The following is a 15,173-nucleotide window of genomic DNA, read 5'->3' on the forward strand; positions in this document are numbered from 1 at the left end:
GATCTTCATTTCCATATGTGTATATTGCATAAGAATGTGAGCCAGTGCACCTACACAGAAATGTGTGGTGGACTACATTATTGTTAAAGCCACAATACTGTATATATTATGAAAATATTGTAAATGCAAAGTCTTGCTCAAGAGACTTAGGGGTTGATTGGATCAACCAATACCCTACTGGGATAAGCCATCCCCGGATTTTATTGGAACATTTTTCAGGACTGAAGTTTATCACCTATTTTTTGGGGTAATGTCAGCATAACTATCTGAACCAGATATAAAAAAATAATGTATTCTACACTACTATGTATGGTTTGCTTGGTTAGGAAAACTTGCTACAGCAATGCTCCTTGACTTTTAAAATTGGTTTTACACTGAGAGTGCAGGGCTATGGAAATAACAAAGCCATGTTTAATAGTAATCATCATCTGCTGCAATACACTTTTATGTATCCTGTATCCCAGGCAAAGGGTTATAATGTGGTCCACAGAAATTAAAATGTAGCATAAAACTATGACAGATGTACCAATCTAATTAAACACATATGTAAACATTGAGTTTTTGGCATTGTCTTTTCAAATTACTGGCCCTTGTTAAAGATCTAAAAGTCTACTAGTGTTTCTCCATGTACCCCACCCCCAGCCCCTCTCATACGGACACATGCTCATTCCATCACTTTCTCAATTCTGACACCACAGACCACAACAAGATTGTACACATTATCAGAATGGTTCAGCCATTTAGAGTCTTTTTCAGAATGCTGCCTGCTTTACTTGCTCTGTGGCAGACTTCTTTCTTTCTGCTGTTTTATTGTATTACATCTCTGCTCATAGAATACACCAGCAGGTGTTAAATACATCTATCTTTTTTATGACTAACATCTAGCTGAAGTTAACCTCAGCTGGGGACTTCCAAATCTAAAAATACCTTAACTATGGAATGATTAATTTTGTCGCACAACAGTCACAATTAACGTATTTAAAATCATTATGCATTTAGTGCATAAATCAAAGATTTAGTGCATTTCAGTGCTTTCATGTGACCTTTACTTTGTTATCATATCTTTCAACATCACACTGCTGGATATTTATAATACGTCAGGGCACACCTATATCATAACATATCTCCCTAAATGTATCCCATTAGACAATCACCTAACCACTACTCCAGCAGTGTGGGGTAGTGGTTAGGGCTCTGGACTCTTGACCGGATGGTCGTGGGTTCAATCCCCAGTGGGGACACTGCTGCTGTACCCTTGAGCAAGGTACTTTACCTAGATTGCTCCAGTAAAAACCCAACTGTATAAATGGGTAATTGTGTGTAAAAATAATGTGATATCTTGTAACCATTGTAAGTCGCCCTGGATAAGGGCGTCTGCTAAGAAATAAATAATAATAATAATAATAATAATAATAATAATAATAATAATAATAATAATAATAATAATAATCACAAGTGCAATTGGGTAGCTGGAGATAAACAAGCCAGGAGGAATTTCTGACAGATCATGACCACTGCTCACTTCCTACAAATAGAACAGGTTTAAATCATGAAATGCACAGCCCACAGGAAACACCCCTGAACATCTCCTCCCCCTAATACAAAAGAACACCTATCCCATTTACTCATTAGGAGAGGCAATGGCTGGCAGGCTACCCCTACTGCTGGATACTGCTTAAGTCTTTGAAGCTAGCACCCTGTTCCTCACCTGCAGCAAAGGGCTGGATTCAATAATAAAACAATTATAATTATAAAAAGAAATGTAAGATTGCTTATGACCAGCATTAGTCCCATCTTTCCATAGCAGTCCACATTTCTAAAAAATACAAAAACTTAAAAGCAATTCTGGTGACTTTATAAAACTCAAGATTTAAGTACGCCTGTGGCCTCAATAGAGTGATCGAACATATCCAAGTACAGCTGGTATACCAGAATTAAAATGAACCTGTCCGACATTGTTTTTGAAAAAATCATATATTTCTGAATTAAAGTTTTAAACAACAAACAAGCAACCAAAAGTTTTTCAACACAAGAAAAGACAAGTTCCAAATTCAGACCATTACAGGTTTTACTGTAAGTCTTGCATGCAAATGACCTCAACAAAAGATGGAACTGAGCATGGGAGAAAAAAAGATTCCTGTATGTACATCTTGCATATACAAATATTTCCATTTTGCTTTCCACAGGTACATCGAGTGTAGCTCGAGCGTGGAGTGCTACCTTTGATGAGCTCATCGGCAAACACATCGAACAGTTCTTCCGGGTACACATGCCAATGAAGGCCCCTGGAATCTTAGCAGACTACCCTGACATATTTGCTGTATTCATTATCCTTGTTTTAACAGGTAAGATTGTTATTGGTATTTATTGCACAGGATCGTGGGATCGGTGCTGTTCCTTTAGGATAGGCACATGCCATCTTGGCTCCTAGCCAGTGCAATGGCGTGTGGTGTCTGTTGGTAAGCTTGAGTAGTGATGATAGTGGTTTGTGTTGTGTGTATGAAATTAAATTGCTGGTTATGTTAACCCTTTTTACTTTACTGAATCAAAGCAAGTAATAATGAATCACATGCGTTCTATATTTGTTTGTTTTTTGTGCTAACCCTTTCTTCCATACAGATTAAAGTTTTTGTTGTAACATTATGAATACATTTTGTTCAACAAATGCTACAGGATATTTTACAGATATTAACAATCTACGAGTATATGATGTTATCCTCCCATACATTCTGACAGTCTATTTGAGGATACCAAGATGTTTAGTTAGCTTTTAGACTGTGGGGTAAAAACAGGCAACAAGTTCACTCTCGCTCTCTTTTGTTTGTCAGTTTACTGTATTGTAGTTTGTATACAGAATACAGTTAAATAAGAATAATTAAACATTTTAATGTAATGTATATCTGATACAATGGCATTTCAGATGGCTGTATCACATCAATATCATGGTCTCAGTAATTCCCATCAGAAACGAAATGCAGGCTGATCAAATACCTTTAATGTAACAGCTTTATTACAAACTAGTATCAGTGATTTAACAGTAGGTTTACCATCTCTTCCAGGGCTTTTAGCTTTCGGTGTGAAAGAGTCTGCCATGGTGAATAAAGTCTTCACCTGCATCAATGTCCTGGTTCTGCTTTTTGTGGTTGTGTCCGGGCTAGTGAAGGGAACTATAAAGAACTGGCAGTTGACTGAAGAGGAAATGATCAATGGAACCAACATTTCAACTTTTAAGTGTGTATAATAAAAAAATAATAATACTAATAAAACACCAGCAAAACAGTAACAGTATTTATTTATTTTGCACTGTGCTTTTAAGATCATCTTGCATTTTCTTTTGTCCAGTCTTACAGAGGAAGAGTCTCAGGTGTGGAAGTATGGAGCTGGTGGGTTCATGCCCTTTGGTTTTTCAGGAGTCCTCTCAGGAGCAGCCACCTGCTTTTATGCCTTTGTAGGATTTGACTGCATTGCTACCACAGGTATGGACTAGGCCTTTGGAGACATTTCAGCTTAGCAATACCACCACATAACAAATGTCATTAACAGAAATTTGAGGTCAAAGTATTTCCCTTATTTGAACATTTACCGTCTGTAAAAATATAAAAACAAATTGTGACTTGTATTTGTCTGTTACTGGCTTTGGATGGAAATAATCCATCAAAAAACAACCATCTAATGCTGACATTGGATATTGTCTAGACCAATCCGTGCATTGCATAACATGGTATCAAAAGTCCAAAGAAGTTATTAAAACAGCAGCTTTGAACAATGGCCCGCCCCATGCCAGTCATTTGAGAAAGCTTTTTCAATGCTCTCTGTTTTTTCAAGACTTTTGTTTCAGCTTTGAACAAATCCCTGTACAAACTTGTAATTTTATGACAACTTGTTATTTCAGACATCCAATGCTAATGGTGGATTATATATTGTCTGCATCTCTTTACAAATTGACTGCACTAATAAAAATATATACACGTTCATTGTTGAACCTAAACCAATTAATGTGTCTAAAAGGTTACTAGAGTAACCAGTTTATTTTAATCAATTACTGTTCAAATTGCTCAATCTTTGCTCAATTTAAATTATGTCTTCTGAACTGAATATCATGAATTTCCTTGGAGAATACATGGTGCAGACATTTTTCTGTTAAACATTGATTAACTGGAAACTAATCATATGGTTAAGTTGTGTTGAAAAGCAATTGATAAAATGTAATAACTAATCTGTCAATCTTTTATTAACGAATTATTCTTTTAAGCTCATCTGTCAGTGGGGATATACATTTTATTAGTGCTGCCAATTTATAAACCGAAGCAGGCTTGGGACAATTTGCCATCCGATGACAGCATTGGACTAAGGCAATCGTCCACCACTGTCCGCATTGAATGATGTTTGAAATTCCGACTGTCATAAAAGACAACTTTAAGGGGAGTGGATGAAAATAAAAATAAAAAAAACTGTTCAAAGACTGCATTGGACATGGTTTATCCAGTGTCTAGCATGGTAAGAGGCCACTGTCTAAAGCTGTTATGTTCCTCCTTTTTATGGAGTTTGGATAGCCTGCTGTCCAATACATGCATTGGTCAACAAACAGTATCCAATGTCCGAATTGAATGGCTTCAACTCTCCATTGTTGCCAGCCTTATGATTGATGCTTGGCTTTCATAACAATGTTTGGGTTTTCTGATATCCTGGAAGCATATACTTTCTATGTAAATGAATACACTTCTATGTAAATATTTTTTTTAACATTTTCATGTAAACATTGACTCTAATATTTTGTGTATACCTATTTCATTTCGAGAAGGTTCACCTCAAAAATAGGTTAGTACCACTGGCTAGACAAAGCACCATAGATCATAATCTTCATAGTCTTCATTGATCACAAACAGGAATGCAGTGGTATTTATAGACTAAATTCAATCCTCATGTATCTCTTGTAAATGATGTGCAACTGGTTGTCGGCATGTCGTTTTTTTATAATGCATTTAGCAGCCCCCATCCACTCTAGGTTTTCGGTAGCAGGAACATGTTGCCCTTGTCATTCCTTAGCCAGCTGCACAGGAGGTGGAATTTGCAGTTGCTTGTGAATACTGATCCTGAGAACTACATAACTACATAAATTCTGGTTTATCAATGTCTTTTTTAAAACTGCAGTTTTTGTGAAAGGTACAGTGACAAAAACTTTTAATTTTACTAAACAAAAACTAGTTTTATATTTTGGTTTCACTAAAATGCTTAAAATTGCACCTTGATATAAGTACCTTTATAAATCTGGCCCATTGTGTCATTTTGTCACAAATTAATAGTCCACTGGTTGATGAATTTATTTTTATATGGTATTATTTTTTTATGAATTGCCAATGTACAATTGCTGTCCTATCCTGGTAAAATATTATTTGAAGTTGGCTTGATTTATCGAAATATTAGGCAAGAAATTATTATGTTGACGTGAATACAGGCTGCCTTACAAGTTGACCCTTTCACAGAGGATATTGCTGCCTGTTTAGATATTAACTGGCTCTAGGTTTTGCGTATTCCTGGCATTTTTGGAGGTGCTTCAGTTATATCAGGTCAAGTTTGGCCTTCTCCTGTAAACCCTGTATGAATTATTCATCCTCCAACTCCTGTTTGTATCCATGTTGTTATCTAGGGGAGGAAGTAAAGAATCCCCAGAGAGCCATTCCGATCGGGATTGTGGCCTCCCTCCTGATCTGCTTTATTGCCTACTTTGGTGTATCGGCTGCCCTGACGTTAATGATGCCCTACTATATGCTAGATAAGAACAGCCCCCTGCCTGTGGCCTTCAAGTATGTGGGCTGGGAAGGAGCCACATACGCAGTGGCTGTTGGTTCACTTTGTGCCCTCTCAACCAGGTAGGATGTCCTGTCTATAGTGCTTGTTGACTGAAATGACTAATTCAGCTTTTGCTGTGCATGTGAAAAAGTAGCTCTAGCACTTAAAGGCACTAAGGCTGATAACCAAGACTTTAAAAATATCTTTTTAGCATTAGTAACAGTATCATTATGCTGAATCCAGTCCAGTAAAGTGGTACTTCTGCATTTCCATGCCCTTCACCCCCACCACAACAGTAACCTCAAAATCAGAGGTTTGATCATATTAGAAACATGAAAAAGTAGATCACCACGACACATATGCATTGCACTTGTAAACACGTAAGTTTTACATATACCCCACTATTATAATACTCTCAACAGCTTCTTCTATGGTATATCAAGTCAAGTTTTGTCACAATTGGACAGGCTCTTCTCCATATATACAAGGTTATTCATAATTCGTGCAACATTGTTGTTTTCAATTGTGCTTAAATGTTGACATTGTTGAACAATCCTCTGGTGACCAAACTGCATCGCAGCATATCTCTGACATAGACATTTTTCCTTTGCATATCATACACCACGTATCCTTCAGTTTTCGCAATGCTCTGACTATATTGTGCCAATTATGAATCACCCTGTATTTACAGACAGCCTCCATATATCCCAAAGTTATTAAAACTCAAAATTTAGACATATGTACTGTACATATCCACCTCCACTATATTCCCCGTTGAGGATATTAAGTGGTAATGCAGTATTTCTTTTTTTAAAAGCCTTGGTTATCTTCTTTTTCTACTTAGAATTGTAATACAGAAACCTATTAAAGTTTGTGGTTTATTTATGCTGATAAATAAAATAAGAATTGACATTTCTCGCCTGAGGATTTGGAATTTATTATCTTCCTTCAAAACACTAAGCAGTATTGCATTAAATGAAAGTCAACTTTTTGTTAATGGGGCCAAGTGTATGATTTGCATTAAACCAGTTTTATGAGCTTTCCACTGTGACACATACTGGATACAATTGCTATAAACAGTCACAGGTCTTTAATACTACATATTCAACATTTTAAAGTAAATAAATAAAAAAAGAAAAGTGAAAAACATAAATATTCTTTGCACAATAAAAGTAGAACAGTACTAATGTTAAAGCTAATAAAACACAGGAAATATTTCAAACCAAAATTGCCTTACAAGCAGTGAATCCAGACCGCCAACAAAATGTAATTTATTTGTAATGTGTTTAACAACCTTGCCTCAGAGGCTAATATTATAATAGCCATCCCAGAAATACTCAGAATCAAATGTATAGCTTAATTGAGCTTTTGACTTTCAAGGTCAGCTGAATTTCTCACAAGGTTTTTTTAGTCTGTTCTGACAGCCACCATTCTGTCTTGTCATGCACAACGGTGCTGCATATACATGTTCCTAAACAGTGATGTACGATAGAATTGTGCTTCATATAAGTAAGCTGATGATGGCAGAAAGCCAAGATGATTAAGGGCACAGTGAGCTAATTTAAAATGGCCTCTCAATAAACTTAAATTCAGTGGAACCAACATCACTGGCCTGTTCTCATTGAGGTGCTTGTGTGTCTGACTTTTGCATTGAGCAATATGCTGGTTAACCTTAGTTCAGTTTAGCTAACCTGAGATGATTACCTGCTTGTACAATTATTTTGTTGAGTAGTTTTTCTTCATACTCACATGGTGAATTCTTGGTTGATGAGCCAATGCTCTGAAACAGTCTAATAATTCAGTCCTTTTCTCATCCCAGTATGCCCAAGTGGTTAAATTGCATTTGTTTAAAAATAAAATTAAGTTCCTTGATAATGTGGGTATTTCATGTGCCTTTTAAATTCTGAATTCACCCACACTTAACTCACAAAGAATGGCCTTTCTCTTTCTCATTAGCCTTCTTGGTGCCATGTTCCCAATGCCTAGAGTGATTTGGGCTATGGCAGAGGATGGGTTGCTCTTCAGATTTTTGGCTAAAGTCAGCCAAAGAACCAAAACACCCTTAATTGCTACATTAACTTCAGGGGCCACTGCAGGTGAGGCTCAAAATAAATACCTAACACATCAAGTGAAGGGTGAGCATGTGCTTCCAATTGTTTGTTTCCAAATGCACTTCAATACAGAAATGGACCGATGGATCCGGTGTCCTGTCTGACAGATACACTTTGGAAGCATCTTCATAATGAACTTGTAGTGTATGGCATAACAATTACACACCAGGGAATTATGCAAGAGGTGATCTATTTATAAAACTAAACAAAGTTGTTAAATAATGACTACTTAAATGAAGACTACTTTTTATAATGAATTGGTCCCAACATTTTTTTTTCGACAGTGAAGCTGATCGTCACAACAGTCCAAGACTGAATATTAAACAAAAGAATATGTTTGTATACGCAACAAGATGCTGACATTGTTGTGCAGATATGTATTGCCTTTCTTTCATACCAGATATCAAAACACTTCTAAGCAGAATAACTTTCTTAAATAACTGAAGTAGAAACCAAAAAAGCTTTGTTCTGAAAGACATGCCTCTGTTACAAAACAAAGTGCAAAACCCAGCCATAGACAAAAGAATAAACAGCCACACAATACAAACAGAAATGTAATCAAATCTTTTGCTCTATCTTTTGCTGATATATTTTCTAGGCGACTCCTTTGTTGTAGTGTTTTTTTGGGCAAAATTGCTTATCACTAGCTCTTTCCTCTGCACGATCCATCATTTTACTATCTCCTTATGGAGGACAGCCATGTTATGCAATATTACTTTCCTATGCATAGTAAAATGCATAATGCACAAAATTACATGGGCGCGTAATTCCCTAGTTTAAAGTGATTTAAAGTGTTAGACTTCCTCTATGTTGTGTGTATTTTGTGGTATGCCATCTAAGTGTTGCATTTGGGACATTTCTTTGGGAGCATATGGTCAACCAATGTATTTACATGTGCATTTAACCTATTTAACCCCCCTCTATCTAGTCTGTTAGGTTCCATGTTTCCTTTGCCTCGGATCATTTTCGCAATGGCCAGAGATGGTCTGCTCTTCTCATTTCTGGGCAAAGTGAGCTCAAGAAAAACCCCAATCGTCTCAACAATGGCGGCTGGGGTTTTGTCCGGTAAGCTCCTGTGTGGGCAGAAAGCATGAGCTGCGAATCCGCAGGCACTTTTCATCTGATTAACCGGCCATGCATTCTGTGCAGAAGACTGTGATGTGTGTGGTGGCAAACACAGCAGGCAGTCTTCGGCCTAATGCGTTAGTTAAAAAAAAAAATAATAATTTATGCTTTAACCTATTAGCTTTGGGTAACACTGTATCAGTATCTCATATAGTGTGTGGTGTTAACATAATCTGTTGTCACCCTGTTGAAAGAATTTAGTTACATAAAAGTAATATAAATAATAATTGTCAAGGAAAATATTAATGTTTTATGATCACAAAGTAGTTAACCTATATGCTGGTTTGCTAACTGCTATTAGATAATGCTGTATATGCGGTCTATTGTAATTCTTTAATTCCGATATTATTCCTGTTGGTGCCCCTCCCTGAGGTAATCTATTTAACTAAATACAATAAAAAAGGGAAAAGGTGCCTACATTTTTAGATTAGCTACTGTTTAAATCAGTAGAGTATAACATTTTATAAAAGTGTAAGGAAAGCAAAAGATATGCAGGGCAAGTTCATTAAAACATATGTAAATATTAACACCATATCATTTTATTACCTCAGTCTTAACTCCATATAATTTGCTTTTATATTTTATAAAATGTAACCCTTCTGACTGCTTTGAAATACACACCTCAAGCTTACTGCCTACCTTCATGTGTGGATCAAGTTATATTGAACAGCCTCTAAACGAATTGTTGCTTTTTGCTGTGAGGTTTAAGACATTTTTGTGAAAATTGAAGAGCTGGCTTTAAAATTAAGATTTGATATTGCATCCAGACTTCATTCAACATACTAATATTGTTATGTTTTTATTGAAACCTAAAACTCTGCTTTTGTATGGGAGGATATTGTGGAGGTGATGTGTGTCACAGTGGTTACCCAGTTCTGGTAAAACGTGATCCCTTAGCAAAACAGAGGGTGTTGGAATCTTAGTCCAGGCCTTTTTTTCTAAATGAACAGAGACATTGCACAGCATAAGACTGTTGGGTATTGTGTTGGCTTCAACATATTTACACCATAATACATTTTGCACATTTTTAACAACATTTTACAAAATTAATACAAATTTCCTTTACCCAAAAATATTGCAAATTGCATTTTGGTGTGACAGTCTTGTGAAATCTGACCTTGTGAAATGTCTCTTTTCTTTGAAAGAAAGTTTCGCTTTTTTCTTTCCACATCTACTGTATCACTTACTTGATGTGCCTGCCCTACACTCTAGTGTTCAGGGTTATAGTAAGACACAACTTGCAGTGTATCCGCTTGTTTTGCCACATATAAAGAACAGGAGAGGTTTAATCTGATTTAATGTTTTTTCAAAGGCAAAACAGGTGAGAAAAAGAGAGCAGCAGAACTGAATCACATTTGGTAGAAAAAAATCAAAACAAAGTGACACTACATCCTATTTATGCTCCTTGTCCCTAAATGTGCTCAGTGTAAAGAAGTTAAAATAACAGATATGGATTTAATGAGAGGCTTGCATTTAATTTTGCCTTGTTCTTATTTCAGCTATCATGGCGTTCCTCTTTGACCTGAAGGATCTGGTGGATCTCATGTCTATCGGCACTCTGCTTGCCTACACGCTGGTAGCAGCCTGTGTTTTAGTGCTTAGGTATGTAACAATTGTTTTGCTTTTCATTTGGAGATTTTACAAAATATTTAAAAGAAGCTTCTTCAAAATGCCAGCCAAACCAGAACATTTAAAATCTCTTTCATGACTTGGAGATGCCCCTTTTTAAATTAAACTTTAAAGTTTTATTTTTCTCCATTTTGCTTTGTTACCTACAATGCAGTTGTATCAATCAGTATCCACTTTTTTTTCACAAAATATTTCCATGTGCTTATCTTATGTTAGAATGATGTGTGTGCTCATGTTTTTTAATCAAATAACATCATTACGGTATTACAGTATACAGATTTGCCTACCAGACATTAAGCATTCCCATGAGTGGAGCTCATATGAGTCTGCAGATCCATGAAGGCAGCTCGTATGAGTGTGCAGATCCATGAGGGCAGCTCGTATGAGTCTGCAGATCCATGAGGGCAGTTCGTATGAGTCTGCAGATCCATGAGGGCAGCTCGTATGAGTCTGCAGATCCATGAGGGCAGCTCGTATGAGTCTGCAGATCCATGAGGGCAGCTTGTACGAGTGTGCAGATCCATGAAGGGAGCTCGTATGAGTCTGCAAATCCATGAGGGGAGCTCGTATGATTCTGCAAATCCATGAGAGGAGCTCGCATGAGTCTGCAGATCCATGAGGGGAGCTCGTATGATTCTGCAAATCCATGAGGGGAGCTTGTATGAGTCTGCAAATCCATGAGGGGAGCTTGTATGAGTCTGCAAATCTGCCATGGAAGACTCTTTACAAGTTTGATGTAATTCCCACCTCCCTGAAGGAATGAGAAGAATTCATTATTGTTGAATGGTCTCATATTGCTCTGATAATTTAAATATCTTGCAGATTTGTTGGGATAAATCTTTGATGTCCTGGCTGCCTTACACTCTATTGACAGTTATGGCAGATGTTTTTTTTTCTCAACTCCCTGTACATTTAAAATGAATGTTTTTTTCATTTACAGATACCAGCCTGATCAACCCAGTCTGGCATACCAAATGGCAAACACAACAGATGAGAGTGAACTGAACGAATCTGTGAGCAACAGTGATTCCCAACTTGGGTTTCTACCTGAGGAAGATGAGAAATGTACTCTGAAGACCTTGCTGTTTCCCAAGAACCATAATCCTAGCAGACTGTCAGGGTTTGCAGTTAACATCTGCGCCAGTGCCCTTGGTAAAACTTTCTATATATCTAAATAGGGCTTGGCCTGGCTATCACTTGAATGGGAACTCCAGGTGCTTGGGAATTGTTTGGGGACTGTGCAGGTGTGATGTTAAAGATAACAGTGCTCATGCTTCAAAGTACATCAGAAGACTGGAAAATAACATGGTCAGAGATGACAAAATAATAAATAATAATAATAATAATAATAATAAAAAAAAATAATCTCAGATACAGATTAAAATACAGGTTTTATAGAATCTTTAGAACGGCTTGTGCGAGATGTATCCGGGACCCTTTTGTTTGGGTATGTATTGGTATCAGTAGAGGCTCCTTAGAGGAGGCAAGGGAGGCAGAGCCTCCTAATTGTTTCAAAGGAATATATACAGTACTGTGCAAAAGTTTTAGGCAGGTGTGAAAAAATGCTGTAAAGTAAGAATGCTTTCAAAAATAGACATGTTAATAGAATTATATTTATCAATTAACTAAATGCAAAGTGAGTGAACAGAAGAAAAATCTAAATCAAATCCATATTTGGTGTGACCACCCTTTGCCTTCAAAACAGCATCAAGCATCAATTCTTCTAGGTACACTTGCACACAGTTTTTGAAGGAACTCGGCAGGTAGGTTGGCCCAAACATCTTGGAGAACTAACCACAGTTCTTCTGTGGATTTAGGCAGCCTCAGTTGCTTATCTCTCTTCATGTAATCCCAGACAGACTCGATGATGTTGAGATCAGGGCTCTTTTGGGGCCATACCATCACTTCCAGGACTCCTTGTTCTTCTTTACGCTGAAGATAGTTCTTAATGACTTTAGCTGTATGTTTGGGGTCGTTGTCATGCTGCAGAATAAATTTGGGGCCAATCAGATGCCTCCCTGATTGGTATTGCATGATGGATAAGTATCTGCCTGTACTTCTCCGCATTGAGGAGACCATTAATTCTGACCAAATCCCCAACTCCATTTGCAGAAATGCAGCCCCAAACTTGCAAGGAACCTCCACCATGCTTCACTGTTGCCTGCAGACACTCATTCGTGTACGCTCTCCAGCCCTTCGGCGAACAAACTGCCTTCTGCTACAGCCAAATATTTCAAATTTTGACTCATCAGTCCAGAGCACCTGCTGCCATTTTTCTGCACCCCAGTTCCTGTGTTTTTGTGCATAGTTGAGTCGCTTGGCCTTGTTTCCACGTCGGAGGTATGGCTTTTTGGCCGCAAGTCTTCCATGAAGGCCACTTCTGACCAGACTTCTCCGGACAGTAGATGGTTGTACCAGGGTCCCACAGTTTTCTGCCAGTTCTGAGCTGATGGCACTGCTGGACATCTTCCGATTGTGAAGGGACGTAAGCATGATGTGTCTTTCATCTGCTGCAGTAAGTTTCCTTGGCCGACCACTGCGTCTATGGTCCTCAACGTTGCCCGTTTCTTTGTGCTTCTTCAAAAGAGCTTGGACAGCACATCTGGAAACCCCTGTCTGCCTTGAAATTTCTGCCTGGGAGAGACCTTGCTGATGCAGTATAAATACCTTGTGTCTTGTTGCTGTGCTCAGTCTTGCCATGGTGTATGACTTTTGACAGTAAACTGTCTTCAGCAACCTCACCTTGTTAGCTGAGTTTGGCTGTTCCTCACCTTGTTAGCTGAGTTTGGCTGTTCCTCACCCAGTTTTATTCCTCCTACACAGCTGTTTCTGTTTCAGTTAATGATTGTGTTTCAACCTACATATTGAATTGATGATCATTAGCACCTGTTTGGTATAATTGTTTAATCATACACCTGACTATATGCCTACAAAATCCCTGACTTTGTGCAAGTGTACCTAGAAGAATTGGTGCTGTTTTGAAGGCAAAGGGTGGTCACACCAAATATTGATTTGATGTAGATTTTTCTTCTGTTCACTCACTTTGCATTTAGTTAATTGATAAATATAATCTATTATCAAGTCTATTTTTGAAAGCATTCTTACTTTACAGCATTTTTTCACACCTGCCTAAAACTTTTGCACAGTACTGTATATATATATATATATATATATATATATATATATATATATATATATATATATATATATATATTCATATACACACATACACAGTGCCGTGAAAAAGTATTTGCCCCCCTGTCTGATTTTCTGCATTTTTGCATATTTATGACACTGACTTTTATCAGATCTTCAACCAAAACCTAATATTAGATAAAAGGGACCCTGAGTGAACAAATAACACAAAAATTTGATACATATTTATTTATTAAAGAAAGTTATGCAACACCCAATGCTCCCTTGTGAAAAAGTAATCTCCCTCTTAGACTCAATAATTGGTTACGCCACCTTTAGCAGCAATAACTGCAACCAGATGCTTCCTGTAGTTATTGATTAGTCTCTCACAGCACCGTGGAGGAATTTTGGCCCAATCCTCCATGCAGAACTGCTTCAACTCAGTGACATTTGTGGGTTTTCGAGCATGAACTGCTCGTTTCAGGTCCTGCCACAACATCTCAATGGGGTTTAGGTCTGGACATTGACTAGGCCATTCCAAAGCTTTAAATTTCTTGTTCTTCAACCATTCTGATGTAGACTTGCTTGTGTGTTTCGGATCATTGTCTTACTGCATGACCCAGCTGCGCTTCAGCTTCAGCTCACGGACGGATGGCCTGACATTCTCCTGTAGAATTCTCTGATACAGAGCAGAATTCATGGTTCCTTCAATGATGGCAAGGCGTCCAGGTCCTGATGCAGCAAAGCATCCCCAAAACATGACACTACCACCACCATGCTTGATCGTTGGTATGAGGTTCTTACTGTGGAATGCAGTGTTTGGTTTTCGCCAGACATAACGGGGCCCATGTCGGCCAAAAAGTACCACTCATCTGTCCATAGAACATTGTTCCAGAACTCTTGAGGATCATCTAGGTGCTTTTTGGCAAACTTGAGACAAGCATTCATGTTCTTCTTAGTGAGCAATGGTTTCCACCTTGCTACTCTGCCATGAATCCCATTTTTGCCCAGTGTCTTTCTGATGGTGGAGTCATGAACACTGACCTTAGCCGAGGTGAGAGAGGCCTGCAGGTCCCTGGATGTTGTTCTAGGGATGTTGTTATAATGATATATATATATATATATATATATATATATATATATATATATATATATATATATATATATAGCATTATAATATAATGATTTCCATTACACGAGAGTAGATGTTAAAACTTCATGCTGATTTGAACTCGGCTCTCGCCAAGATAAGCACCAACTAAGACGTAGCTTTACAGTAAACTAATGTGATCCATATGTGTCTCCATCCATTTACGTTTCCTTCTGTATGATGATGTAGATATCCCTCTGTCTGGTGTTAATGGCTGAAGTGTAATGCTGGCT

General features: G+C 37.6%; 1 protein-coding gene across 9 annotated transcripts in view; it reads left to right on the plus strand.

Moving 5' to 3' along the window:
• LOC117405868 (high affinity cationic amino acid transporter 1-like) overlaps positions 1-15,173 on the plus strand; it is a 72,641-nt gene that overhangs the window by 36,477 nt on the left and 20,991 nt on the right. For 8 of the 9 annotated variants that reach the window (XM_059029719.1, XM_034009318.3, XM_034009322.3 and 5 more), the window contains 7 exons: positions 2,187-2,345; positions 3,060-3,231; positions 3,343-3,476; positions 5,648-5,870; positions 7,747-7,886; positions 10,526-10,628; positions 11,596-11,807. In XM_059029719.1, coding sequence (XP_058885702.1) covers positions 2,187-2,345; positions 3,060-3,231; positions 3,343-3,476; positions 5,648-5,870; positions 7,747-7,886; positions 10,526-10,628; positions 11,596-11,807 — 1,143 coding nt within the window. Of the gene's footprint in view, positions 1-2,186; positions 2,346-3,059; positions 3,232-3,342; positions 3,477-5,647; positions 5,871-7,746; positions 7,887-8,829; positions 8,967-10,525; positions 10,629-11,595; positions 11,808-15,173 lie in introns of all 9 variants that reach the window. The other variant, XM_059029722.1, reaches the window with a different exon arrangement.

This window comes from Acipenser ruthenus, chromosome 9, assembly GCF_902713425.1.
Source record: "Acipenser ruthenus chromosome 9, fAciRut3.2 maternal haplotype, whole genome shotgun sequence".
Taxonomy (NCBI): Eukaryota; Metazoa; Chordata; class Actinopteri; order Acipenseriformes; family Acipenseridae; genus Acipenser; species Acipenser ruthenus.